General features: G+C 35.4%; 1 protein-coding gene across 1 annotated transcript in view; it reads left to right on the top strand.

The window, feature by feature from the left end:
- Positions 1 to 4,357: 4,357 nt before the first annotated feature.
- The window catches only part of fig4a (FIG4 phosphoinositide 5-phosphatase a), a 96,951-nt gene continuing 87,071 nt past the window's right edge, over positions 4,358 to 14,237 (top strand). Inside the window, exons 1-4 of the mRNA XM_081378417.1 lie at positions 4,358 to 4,449; positions 5,237 to 5,362; positions 10,673 to 10,771; positions 11,947 to 12,070. Coding sequence (XP_081234543.1) covers positions 5,300 to 5,362; positions 10,673 to 10,771; positions 11,947 to 12,070 — 286 coding nt within the window. The 5' untranslated portion in view covers positions 4,358 to 4,449; positions 5,237 to 5,299. The remainder of the gene's footprint in view (positions 4,450 to 5,236; positions 5,363 to 10,672; positions 10,772 to 11,946; positions 12,071 to 14,237) is intronic.

Here is a 14,237-nt window from a genome sequence, read left to right as displayed (position 1 = left end):
ATTCGCTGAAAGACAGCAATATGAACTCCTCATCAAATTCTAACAAGATCTGAGCAGCTTTTGTGATTGAAATATTTAATGTAATGGGTTTTTTCAACATTAAATTTACAGAGAAATGCAGACTAAGGATGCTCAGGTCAAAGACCAGAAAAGTGCGTAACACAGTAAAACTAATTAGCTTAGAAATAATCAGACATGGTGCATTTGAGAGAGCCAATTAGATTTTTTTAAACACAACCTGTCACTATCTACATTTATTTTAGTGAGCTATATTCTGAATGTAAGGCAGCTATTGACTCAATTTGGTCTGTTTTTGTGCTCCTATAAAGATTTGGAAACACGTTACAATAGTTAACAAACATGAACTAACAATGAGCAATACATTTATTACAGTATTTATTAATCTTTTTTAAAAATCCAGCTGTTCATTAATTGTTTGTTCATGTTAGTTCACAGTGCATTAACTAATAATGTTAACAAACACAACCTTTGATTTTAATAGTGTATTAGAAAATGTTTAAATTAATATTCATTCAATAATATATTCATTCTTAGTTCATGTTAACTAGGGCTGCACGATATTGAAGAAAAATGCGATTAACTCATTAAATAATGTGATATTCGATATGCGATAATGCTTAAACTGTGTAAAATACACCTAAATTATCTTTAAAATATATTTAAAATGATATAACCCACATTTTTGTGACGAGAAAACATCCCTAAACTTCTGAACATCAGTGTTTTACTGTATATAAGAAGTGTTATTTTAACATCAGTGTAAAGCTCGGGGTTCAAGTTATCCTACATTAGGGTTATTAAACAACACAAACTCAATAATCAAATGTAAAAATAAAACACGACTTAGTTTTCACTGCAATTAAATATATCCTGATTCTTATTAAAGCTGCAAAAGTTATTCAGCCGAGAGCTGTGAGTGATTTTCTCTTCTTTTGTTCATATTGCGATATAATTTCGATATCTTGTGCAGGCCATAAGGTAGTTAACTAATGAACCTTATTGTAAAGTGTTTGCGATAGAATTTTACGAAAAACACATAGAGACTCAAAGTTGAGATGTCAACAACAACCAGAACAAATTTTGAGTAATAATCATTTCCTCTGCTGACAGAAACACATCTTTGATTTGAGGCCACGCCGTCGGATCTGGAGTCCATCTAACGAGACACACTCTTCCAGGATGTTTCAGGATGACAGCATGTGTTTGCTTAGTGACTATAGGAGTCGGAAGAGAAGTATAAGACGAGGAAATGGAAACACAAAGAGAGAGAGAACATGTGACTTTAAAAGGGGCCGTATAGCGAAGGTGCAGGTTTTGGAGGACCGACGTTTCCCAGAAGCCTCTCTGGGCTGCCAACACAAACCCTGTCTGACTGGAGGAGGGACACGCCGGCGCCACAGCGATTGCGAAGACAACTAATCTCTCTCTCAGTGATAATGCTGTCAAAATAACAGAAAGGATACAGCAGAGAGGAACTGGTTAAACCATGTGACCCTGGGCCACAAAACCAGTCACAAGCGTACAGTTTTTAAACTGAGATTTATACATCACCCGAAAGCTGAATAAATGAGCCTTCCATTGATGTGTGGTTTAATAGAATAGGGCAAGAATTGTAGAAAACAAGAAATTGTTAATAGAATTGGCCGAGATACAACTATTGAACATCTGGAATCTGAGGATGCAAAAAAATCGAAACAAAAAATTAAAGTTGTTCATTTATGTTGGCGATTGTGCAGCATTCACTCACACAAATACATGTTTTATATATTTACAGTAGGAAATTTACTAAATATCTTCATGGAACATGATCTTTAATATCCTAATGATTTTTGGCATAAAAGAAAAATCGATAATTTTGACCCATACAATGTATTGTTGGCTATTGCCTCAGATATACCCGTGCGACTCGAGACTGGTGACGTGATCCAGGGTCACATGTTAGATGACTCTCTGAGGGACAATCTTATTTTTTTAAGTGCATCTCATTTTCTCATTCCTTTCTATTTCTCGGTTTCATTTACTGTACTTTGATAGTCCACTTTAGGCATTCTCACTACTAACTATAATGCGAAGTACATGTTAACTAATTCCCGGGTTAGTAGAATATAGCCTAGGGGTGTAAGTTACGATTCCCTCGTGTCACGATTCGAGAAATATCACGATACTGAACTCACGATTCGATATTATTGCGATACTCCAAGACATGATAAAAGGTTATCAGAAAATGCTCTGTTGATTAAAATGAATATTCTTAGACTTGATGCTGGAAACCCAAAGCTCAGGACAACAGAGACTCCAGAATAACAATATTCATGATTCTGAAGCTGAAAATACAGAATTATTTAGACGAATATTCTTGCACTCTTTCACTGACGATATATTTAAATAATGTAAGCCACTTTTACCTGGTAACAGACATCTGGCATTATCAGGACACACAAATATTCCCACATTGCATTATTATACATTATATTCAACATTATATTTTGGGTGAACTTTACACAATATGGTTGCATTTTTGTATTGCTATATTTTTGTGACACAATATATTGTTACACCCCTATTCCTTTCTATTTCTCGGTTTCATTTTTGGGTTACACTGTAATATTTTGATTGATTTTCCACTTTACACAACCACTTTCGGGTTAGCAGAATAAGTCTTTTTGTGCACGAGTGTGTGTAAAGTACAATAAATTAGTTTTGTAGTAGTCTATTGCTCTATAATATCTTGTTTAATTATCTTACAGTGGCATGTTATTTATTTATTTTAATTTCCTTTTATTTATTTATTTTCACTTATATGTGAGTGTGTGCCAATAGAGTTATTTTAAATGGATAGAAATCAAGAGAGACATTTAAGTTCTGCTTATATAAGCATCAAAATAAAGTGTTAGCAGATATTAAGCAGACGGTCTATTAATACTCTAATGACCGGTAGTTGACATGATGTCTTGTTTTGTTGATGTAGTTCAGTACACAACAAATGAAGCGAAACACAACACAAACTTAAATGAGCATTTCTTTCCATTTAAAATAACTCTGTTGGCATGCACTTACATATAAGTGAAAATGAATCAAATGTGTTAAAGGAAATCAAAATAAATAAATAAATAACATGCCACTGTCAGTATTAAAATAAAATAAAAATCAACAAGGTATTATTGGGCATTAAGACTAATTTATTCCATAGGTAATAGTACAATAGACTAAAAAATAGACTTTACACACAAAAAGAAACCTCTGATTGTCGATGTATGAACACACAGCGACATCTACAGGAACTGAAGAGAACTACATCTTCACGGTCACTCCTACAGGTCAAAGTACTGTATGTATAACCTTATAAAAATTGAACATTCTTTTAAAAAAAAAAAAAAAAAAAAGGAAGACAATGTTGACTACAAAATAACCATTTGTTTAGATACAAAAACTATAGTTAACTACGATATGCGGTTATACAAATGGTTCTCAATAACCCCCCCCCCCCCCCAAAAAAAAACATGAGTAAATATTTATTTTATTTTTAAATCGGTTTTGAAAAAAATAAAACTATATATAAAAAAAATAAACTTTTAATAAATCGTAAAGTGTAAAAAAGGTTTAAAAAAAGAATTTCACTATTCTAATGTGGGTATATTGAAAATCACCACAACTATGACAAACTTCGATTTTTCCTCTTTGATAAACGATAAAAAGATCAATTCATCCTCGCGATAACTTTAAAACCATAAGAATAGCAGTGTCCACAAACGACAGAGAAAGGATATCCTAAGAATCAATTCCAGAACATTTTTCCCATCTGGACGATAACAAATATTGACCCAATCCTAATCCACCGACTTTAAAGTGTACATAACTAAAGCGCGGGCTTTTTAAACAGAAAGTTATCGTTATATCGTGGCGAGTAACGGCCACACTCCCACACTAACGGCCGATCCTCCATTCAAAAGTCATAGCAATGGCCAAACAACTAGCCAGAAAGCTCTAAAAACTGAATAGCAACACTCTAAAAAACACTGGAACACCTTAGCAACGCCTTGACAACCACCCACCACATCTTGGATCAAGGCGGTACGTTTTCGCGGTCACCAAAAGGTCTTCAGAAATGTAAAATACTTGTACACTTACTATTTCTTTCAGGAAATGGATATCTAGGTCACGTTAACTTATCTATCTAACACTACAACAAAATACAAATCAGCAAAAACAACTGAACGTTTTTCATACTCACAAAATACACATTCAAACGAGCCCGCGTCTGTTAGTAGTCGCAGGTGTATTTTTTTAAAATCTCTTTCGCGTTCTTGTTATTTGTCCCAGCAGAGTCTCCGTCTCAGCTGCACATGACAGTCACATGACTCAGTGTAGCGTTTTGTTTATGCACAATATTTCTCCAGATATCGACACTCATGCAGGCGTCTTCTGATTGTAAGTATTATTTATTTGGCTCTTGCTATAATTCTGTCATTTAGAAAGCGTCTTAGTTTTGAAAACACAAAGATTAGGCAGTAAACAGCCCTTAAACGCAGTAAACATTTAAACGAGACCTTTCTTCTCATGTTCATATTAGATTATTACTGGATTATCATATTAAATATATATGTAAAAATGAATTCACTAAGACCCAACCTTTATTTAATTTGTTCATTGAAGTGAAATCGACTTTATTATTTATTATTATTTTAAAATCTCTATTATTATTTATCTATATCTTTGAGATTTATGAAGAATGACATTAAGTTAATGAACTCATTATCATTGGAATGACCTTATTTTTGGTTTATGAATAATATTATAATCGATTAAATTGTACATCCTCTTTTTTATTTGTCATTCAAGCATGTACTTACAGTTGTGGTTCTTGCAGGATCATTAATAAGTGTAAATTGTTCTTATTTTTTTCTTCTGGAAAACATATATTAATATTAAATACGATATTATTCTATATTAAATGTATTATGTAGCTTCTAAAGAGCAGGCTAAATTAAAAAGTACGATCTTTAAACTAAATATGGAATGTCTTTTATGTGGAATCACCTATTCAGGGCAGTACTAAATAAAAATGCAGTAATTATGATTAATTATTGATAAGTTATTTGCAGATTCTGAAGTTGAACTTGTGATCTGTAGCCATAATAGAAAAGTTTCAGAATATAAAGCATGTGCTGGATTCCTCTGATGATGTGTGTCTCATCTGCATGTTTACTGTCTGAAGGGTCACTGATTGGACGGAAGCATCATCATCATCATCATCATCATCATCATCATCATCATCATCATGCCTCTGACAGCCGCTGTGATTGGAGGAGTTCAGAAACTGGTGCTTTACGAGACCAGAGCTGTAAGTCACGTTTCAATTACTATTATTGAAGGATACATGGATTTGCTTTGGACTTTTAAATGCAGGGAACAGCATATAATGCGACTGTGAATCAGATCAGCAGCTCATGCACATACGAATATGAATATATATATATATATATATATATATATATATATATATATATATATATATATATATATATACCAGACATCCCTGTTTGTTTTTGAAGCCATGACGAGAAACTATTTGAATAAAAACGTAAGGCTACTTTTGAAAAAAATATGATAAGAAAAAGTCCCCCTGTGGTAAAAATCCAGCTTTTAATGTAGTTTATGTGTCTATGTGGTGTTTTTAATCTGCTTTAAGACAAACCATGTGTAAGTTCATAAGTCGACAGCATTGCTGAGTATTTCCTCCTTAAAACTGCAGTGAACCAAAGACAGTCTCAAAAACACGCTTTGAAATCGCTGGTGTTTCTGACGTCACAAACTACCTTGTAACCAATCAGATCAACGTGTGATCGTCAACCAGTGGATCTCTGAGCTGAGTGAGTGAGTGGAGGCGGGGCTCATTTGCATATTCATAGAATGAGGCAAGGGTGTCGAGTTACATTCAAGATATTTTAAGGCATGAAGACCTTTAAATATGTCATTTTGGTGATCAAAGATGAGTTTTAAGGGATAAAATTGACTACAGCGGGACTTTAATAATATCATGGATTCGCTCTTCCCGTGACAACAGCGCTGAAGCACGGGAAACTGAAGCACGACGTTCGATCACAATCCTGTTCTAAGTAAAATGTACAGTATATGGTCATTTGGCGCTGCACATCTTGCACTGAAATGTATTTTCATGATCAAAGTGATTCCGGGGACGCACTTACAAATAGTTTCACTTTATTTCGACCGGTGTCTATAACTCTAACCAGTGTTTCCCACAGATAAGAAAGCAATTGCTAAAGGGGGGTTGTGGTTCATAATAATTCCTTCGTTAATAATTCGTTACACAGAACTTTATTATATTAAATATTAATCAAAAATGATTCACAAAATCCACACATTTAACACCCTAAAAATGACATAACATTATTTATAATAAGTTTATTTAATTCACAGCTTTTGACTTCGACAACCCAACTGCATTTTACTTGCGCAAACTTGCGACTAACGTTAGTTTACTTACTAAAGAAGACGCAATCGATTGTTTGCTAAGGGTCGGGACTCCAACATTAACACACTGACAACAGCGGATTCAGAATGTAAAATATTTTTTGATCTCGGATGATCTCGTTTTCATGGACACAGACGCGGTGTGCACAGAGGGGAGGGTGTGTGTGTGTGTGTGTGTGTGTGTGTGTGAGAGAGACGGAGGGAGAGCAGGGAAAGGAAATGCAGCTGAACGAATAGAGAGCCTAAGTCCCTCCCCTTCCGGTGGAACACTATTTCGGAAAAATATTGTATGGCAGTCAATGGCGAGAGACAACAAATATTTTGATCTCGTTTGAATTGTGCTCTGAATTACACATATGATGTTTCTCAATTTAAAAGATACATTTTAAAGTCAAGAAAGTCGCAGCTTGATGTAAAACTGCTGAGGTATAAGACTGTGAAAATACGTAATTACAAAGACTACAAACCCAAAAGGCGCACATGTGACGTCAAACCTTTTCTCTCAATGAATGAAGCTAACTTTACTGAAGCTAACGTCTGTCTGTTTCTATAGTCTTACGTTATAATCGTAACGTTACGCCGTCATGCCTGAGTGTTTTGTACCAGACTGCACACATACGAGCAACGGATCTTGTGACGTACATAGTGCGAGACGAGAGATGTAGTTCAATGAGCGATTTTCACATAAAACCAGGCTTGTGCACAATTCAGAATTTAATTGAGAATGACTCCTTAATTCCAATTCAATTCTTGAATTTAAATTGATGTCAAAAACAGGATCTAGAATTACAATTCAAATATGAATTAAAGGAAGCAGAATTGCAATTCAATAAAAATTCAATGAAATTCATATACATATTTTGTCAGATATAATTGCATTATAAATGAAGAGTTCAGATGCAAAAGCCTTTAAGTGCCATCTGAAATTTTCTTCTAGAATGATCATTTTTATCAAGCTCGTATATTTAAGTTCAGTAATTTTACTTAAATGACAATTAATAGGTCATTTTCATTGCCATTTAAGTGAAATGTCTGAACTTAAATATACGAGCTTGATAAAATGTATAATTTTATTCAATTTCAGATGGCACTTAGAGGCTTTAGCATCTGAACTCTTCAAATGATATTAGTTTGAACTACTTGTACAGATTACATTAAAAGGATATTTTTTCCCCCAGCAATGAATGTTAAAAGCTCTAGTCACAGAACAAATAATTAAATTTGATTTATTGTAATTGTATTTAGTTGTATTACTGAGGTAAAATGTTTAATTCAACTAGTTACTAATCAACTTAAAACAAAATTGCTTTGCATTGATAAAGTTATCCAAATAAAGTAGTCCAAACCACATTTATAATGGGTAACTAATAACAGTAAGCAATAACATTTCCAGAGTAACCTTCCCAACACTGAATGCATGCGAGACTCAACACATTCTTTCTGTTGTGTGACTGTGTGGAATTTCTTTCAATTGCCATGAATTTAATTCCACTTCCTGTCAAATTTCCTGTTACTTCTATTTTAGGCCAATTCTGAAATTCTGAATTTTGCACAAGCCTGCATAAAACTAAACGTTACTCTTCTGTTTTATGACAAACTGCGACTTTCTGGACTTTCATAATTATCTTTTAAATTGACAAACATCATATGTGTAGTTCAGGGCACAGTTCAGACGGAATGAAAAGATAAGTTGTCTCTCGCCATTGACTTCCATACATATTTTTTCCGAAATAAGGTCCCATGAGCCGGAAGCGGAGGGGAGGGACTTAGGCTCTCTATACGCTGCGTGTTTTAAATAGCGTTAAAAAAATAAATAAATGAATAACGAAACGCAATATGTGGCGGCCGGTGTTGATTCTGTGGCGCACCGCCACGAATTAGTCTGCTAACCAATCAGAGCTCAGGTACCGCCCTAAATGCAGCAATAACCAATCAGAAAAAAGAAATGTATATTTTTAAAGTCACGACAATCATCGTTATCTTGATCGATCGTATCGCACATCCCTACTACTAACTAACTCAACCAGGCCCCGCCCCTTTATTCTGCGCATTAATTATTATAATGAGGAATATTGTGACGTGTTCGTTCCTGGAAGAAACTCTACAATGGAGGCGTTTCAGGAGTTCAGGAACACTGACTCTGATATAGAGAAGAACTGGAGCTTTTCAGGCTCTAACAGCAACATTACACACTAAAGAAAGAGGAACATGTGTAAAAGCACAACAGGTCCTCTTTATTTCTTTTAATATTTGTGAAATATTGCTCTGTGCTCCTAGATGGCAGTGTTTAGCTGCCGTTAAACAGGCCTGATGTCTGATTGAGTGTGTGAACCGCAGTGATTCGGCTCAGGAAGAGACGTTTTTTTTTTGGTTTTGTTATTTAATTGCAAAAAAAGGTACAAATCACAGGTGACTAACCAAAGTATACTTAACAACATACTAAATTATAGCACATAAATAGTGTACAATACAATATTGCCAGGGGAAGCTTATGGGCCATTACAAAGAGAAAGAGGACCATATGTTGACAGTTTTAACTGCCTTTTTGTTGTTGGAGCCAGAAATCAGATTAACATAAAGTACAACTTCACAGAGAAAAATTACAAAATTAGTTTTTTTAGCGCTGAATTTACACTTATGAATGTGAAATTATGCCAAAAGAATTAATAAATTTATAATGAAGTACATATTTTCTTTTCTTTGACTTCTATAAAAGCAAAATACAACATGGTCAGTGATGAATCTGCTGAAGTTAGCCGTTTTAATAAGTAGTTGTATAGTTTTATGCAATCTAAGTATGTCTAATCATTATAAGAAAGAAAATATGTAAGTATGTTTTAGACACTATTTGATTTTTCCTCCATTTTTAATCAACATATTTTTAATTTTCTTATTAATGCAGTTCATTGAATAGTTAATGGTCAAATAATCTCTCAATTAAAACATGCCATCACAATGTTGGATTTTACCTGACTGCCTAAATTTGATTTTGCGCTCGTATGTTATGTAATAATATAGCTCTTTTATCATTTACTGTGTGCAGACCTGCAGTCAGTGCAGTACAGTGTGAATCTACTTTTAATAATTTAATATTATGCTGTATTTGACCTGTTTTTGAAGCACAGAACAGGACAGAGTGGGCCATTTACGAGCGCAGTCGCACATTCAGAGACTGTGATAATGTGAGGACATGTTCAGACCGTCTGTCTTCATCCTCGTTCGCTGTGCTCCTTTAGCTTTCATGTGTCTGGAAATCTGTCCAAATGAAGAGCAAACAGTTTTTCTTTAACTCTTCAACAGACTGAGTGTTTGAGGATCTGCTGGATCTTATGAGGACATGTCAAGAACATGTACGGAATATATATTTCATAACATAAAAGTATTATTTTAAATCAAATTGTACCCAACTTTATGCATGTTTTGTTAGATTCCCCTTACAGTTAAACATATTTCATTAGATTGTCCTGGGCTTAATACTAGTACTGTAGAATGCTTAACTTAGTCCCTTAGCTTAAGGACTTATTGAGTAAGATTATGCCTGAAAAGAATCATATGTTAATTTAAAAAAATCTTGTGTAATATGTCTAGCTGGTTTTGTATGTTTGGTTTTTATTGTATTTATATGATATTTGTATTTTTGTAATAAAATTTTTGACATGAAAATAGCTTTGAATGCTGACATGGCACTGAATAATCATAAAGCACATTTGCCTGTGAATGATTTATATTAATACAGTATGATATGCAAATGAGCCCCGCCTCCACTCACTCACTCAGCTCAGAGATCCACTGGTTGACGATCACACGTTGATCTGATTGGTTACAAGGTAGTTTGTGACGTCAGAAACACCAGCGATTTCAAAGCGTGTGTTTGAGACTGTCTTTGGATCACTGCAGTTTTAAGGAGGAAATACTCAGCAATGCTGTCGACTTATGAATTTACACATGGTTTGTCTTAAAGCAGATTAAAAACACCACATACACACATAAACAACATTAAACGCTGGATTTACACCACAGGGGCACTTTAAGCAAATATAAATATAATACACATATAATTTTTATTTCTTTAGATTTTGGGATGTAATAATGTGACACTCAAATGTTTCGATAATGCTTGTCACAATCCGACATTGATTATAATTTTTCTTTTTCTCAGAGGTATTTTCTCGTGGGGAGTAATAACGCTCAAACGAAACACCGCGTCCTGAAGATCGATCGCACTGAGCCGCGAGATCTGGTCATTATTGATGATAAGGTGAGCTGGTCTGATCCCAGGGTAACACACACACACACACACACACACACACACACACACACACACACACACACACACACACACACACACACTGACTCACTCACTCACACACACACACAAACAAACACTGACTCACTCACTCACTCACACACACACACACACACACACACACACACACACACACACACACACATACACACACACTGACTCACTGACTCACACACACTCACACACACACACACACACACACACTGACTCACTCACTGACACACACACACACACACACACACACACTGACACACACACACACACACACACACACACACACACACACACACACACACAGAAAAACACTGACTCACTCACTCACACACACACACACACACACACACACACACACACACACACTGACACACACACACACACACACACACACACACACACACACACACACACACACACACACACACACACACACACACAGAGCTCAGTTTCACTTTTTTAGAAGCAAGTCAACATGAAATGATGTTTGCAACCTATTTTACTTCCATAATGTGACATATTTTTGAAGCCGGGTTTGATTGGAGAGAGAAAACTGGGCGTTGCAAAATAATAGATTCAATTTTATATTGATGGGATTTTTATATTTCACCAATCTTTAAGTCGCTGTACTGGTGTTTGTTCGTTAATGTTTCTACTAGAAACCAAATGGCATTTCCAGCATATTCAAATCACTAGTGTGGTGGAAATAATATTATAACACTTTACTATAAGGTTAATTTATTAAACATTAGTTAATGTATGAACTGACCATGAGCAATACATTTGTGACTGTTTTTGTTAATCTTTGTTAACGTTAGTTAATATAAATACAGCTGTTCATTGTTTGTTCATGTTAGTGGATTAACTAATGTTAACAAGATTTTAATAAAGTATTAGTAAATGTTGAAATTAACATTAACAAAGATTAACAAATGCTGAAGAAGTCTTAGTTAATGTTAACTAATGAACATTATTGTAAAGTGTTACCAATATTTGAAACCTGGTTTGCTCTGGAGTTAATAGGGCTGGGTTAAAAATATTGATTTCTGAATTCCCCGTTTAAATGTGTCCATAGTTTTGTTCAATGTAAATGTTTTAACTGTGTGTGTGTGTGTGTGTGTGTGTGTGTGTAGCATGTTTACAGTCAACTGGAGGTGCGAGAGCTTCTGGGCCGCCTGGATCTGGGCAACCGCACTAAGATCGGGCAGAAAGGATCCTCCGGTCTTTCCAGAGCCGTTTCTGCCCACGGCATTGTGGGTAAGCCTATTTTAGGACCACCAAGGTTCCCTCGCCCCTACCTAATAGTTAACCCGCTTGGAATTGCTCAGTTTATTTCCTTGTTTAAGTTTATTTAGGAATGCATGATATATATCGGTCATCATATCGCTATCGGCCGAGACATGTTCATTTTTAATGTTTTCGTTATCGGGCTGATAAGAAAATTTAGCCAATATATTAAAAACGATAAATAATGTATTATTTCCTTCAGCTGAGACTGTTCAACATGATGGTTTTGAATTGCTTGAAATATCAGAATATTTCGGAATATCGGAATATAAGTGATCGAAATCACTTCAAAAAAGGGAAATACAGTTCAGTCCAACATGTGCAACACAAGTAAGAATTATATAATTGTGTGTGTGTTTGGGATGTGGATTTTAATGGTGTGTTCAGTTTTTTTGTAATCAGGCTCTCAAAAATGAAATAAAAATTTGGATTTAGATTAATTGGCCAAAATATCGGTTATCGACTTTTAAATATAAGGAATTATCGGTATTGGCCAAAATGTTCATATCGGTACATCCTGTTTCCTGTTATTTTAGTGCTATTTGTATACTATTATTATTATAGTATTTATCAAAATTTTGAAATTAGTTTCAGCCATCTAATGTTTATATTTTACATTAATGCGTTTGGCGCTTCATGCATTCCCTGGGAATCGAACCCATTACTTTAGCGTTGCTAGTTTCATGCTTTACCGTTCATTTGCTGTGTATATGATTTCAGCTTTATTTCTGTTAGCGGAGTGATTTTGAATGGCTTGTCTGTGAATTATTATAATTTTTTTGTCTGCACACACTCATTAGCCGGCTTTCAGACAGGGGTGTGTTTCCCGAAAGCATCGTTAGCCAAATATGGTCCTTATCAGCAGTTCACCATTCGGTGTTTCCCGAAACCATCGTTAAAAACGTTAAAAACGAAACAGCATCGCAAAGTTGTGTGTTTGGAGCGACAGATCTCCTGTGGTTAGAAGCAGTTTCTTGTTTGCATGACATGTGGACTCAATAAATCCTGATCTTGAGCAAAATCAGCAAGCTGACATTCAGTGCAACCTGAATCAGCGTCTCGTCACATGATCTAGGTCAGCACTGTGCGAAACTGGGTGATGATCTCCAGGTCATGATCTACTTCCTCTGACACCGATCTGGTGAAATATCGGTCGGGTTTGTCATCAAAACTGTGTGTTATGCAACCTCGATTCTCCTCTGACGACCGCTGAGGGAGCGGAGCATCGTGGAGGTAATAAGAAGTGAGACTTCACTGCACATCAGAACATTGTGTGTTGTGCGTTTATGACACACCTGATAGATCTGTTTGTGTGATGAGAAACAACAGTCATGACAAACACAGCGTTTGATCACACCCTCGCGTCTCAACATTAGTGTGTTCTGCCTCTGAAAGGCCTTAAGCTGTTTACTGTGTGCTTAAAGGCGACCCGTTATGCTTTTTACATCCTTCTTTAGTGTGTAATGTTCCTGTTTGTGCAAGAAAAAGTGAGTTATTCTCTATATCAGTGTCAGTGTTTCTGAACTCCGGAAACGCCTCCATTGTAGTCTTGAGTTTCTTCGGGGGAAAAATAAAAGTTACAAAATTTTACGTTTATTGTTATGAAAAATGTGCAAAAATACTATTTTCAATTTTTAGATGAAATATCTATATTTTCAAAAACATGTTTTACTATTAAAAACTCTAAAACTGTGAGAAAATCAAAGCCATAAATCTAAACAAGCTGTGTTCAAACTTTGAGCTTTCAGTGAGAGTGTGTTTATCTGCAGTACCAAACGCTTCCACTAGAGGAAATGCGTCTCCCATTCATTAATGTGCTCGTTTTTGACCGCGAGGAGCACAAGTGTGACTGTTTTTTACAGGACCATTTAACCGGTTCGAATCATGTCCATGATTTGTTTTCACATAGCAAGTGCCAAAACCTTTACCAAGTTACCTAACACTCCCATGAAGAAAAATTAATGCGCAGAATAAAGGGGCGGGGCCTGGTTGAGTTAGTTAGTAGTGTGTTAAACTGGCGGTTATGGTAAGGGGCGGGACATTTCCCAAACACACTCGAAGTGCTCGACCAATCACAACACACTGATCCAGTCGACCAATCAGAGCACAGTGTGCTTTTCAGAAGGAGGAGGTTCAT

This window comes from Scardinius erythrophthalmus (genome assembly GCF_964197995.2).
Source record: "Scardinius erythrophthalmus genome assembly, chromosome: 11".
Classification (NCBI taxonomy): domain Eukaryota; kingdom Metazoa; phylum Chordata; class Actinopteri; order Cypriniformes; family Leuciscidae; genus Scardinius; species Scardinius erythrophthalmus.
This window is presented reverse-complemented; position numbering and strand designations above follow the sequence as displayed.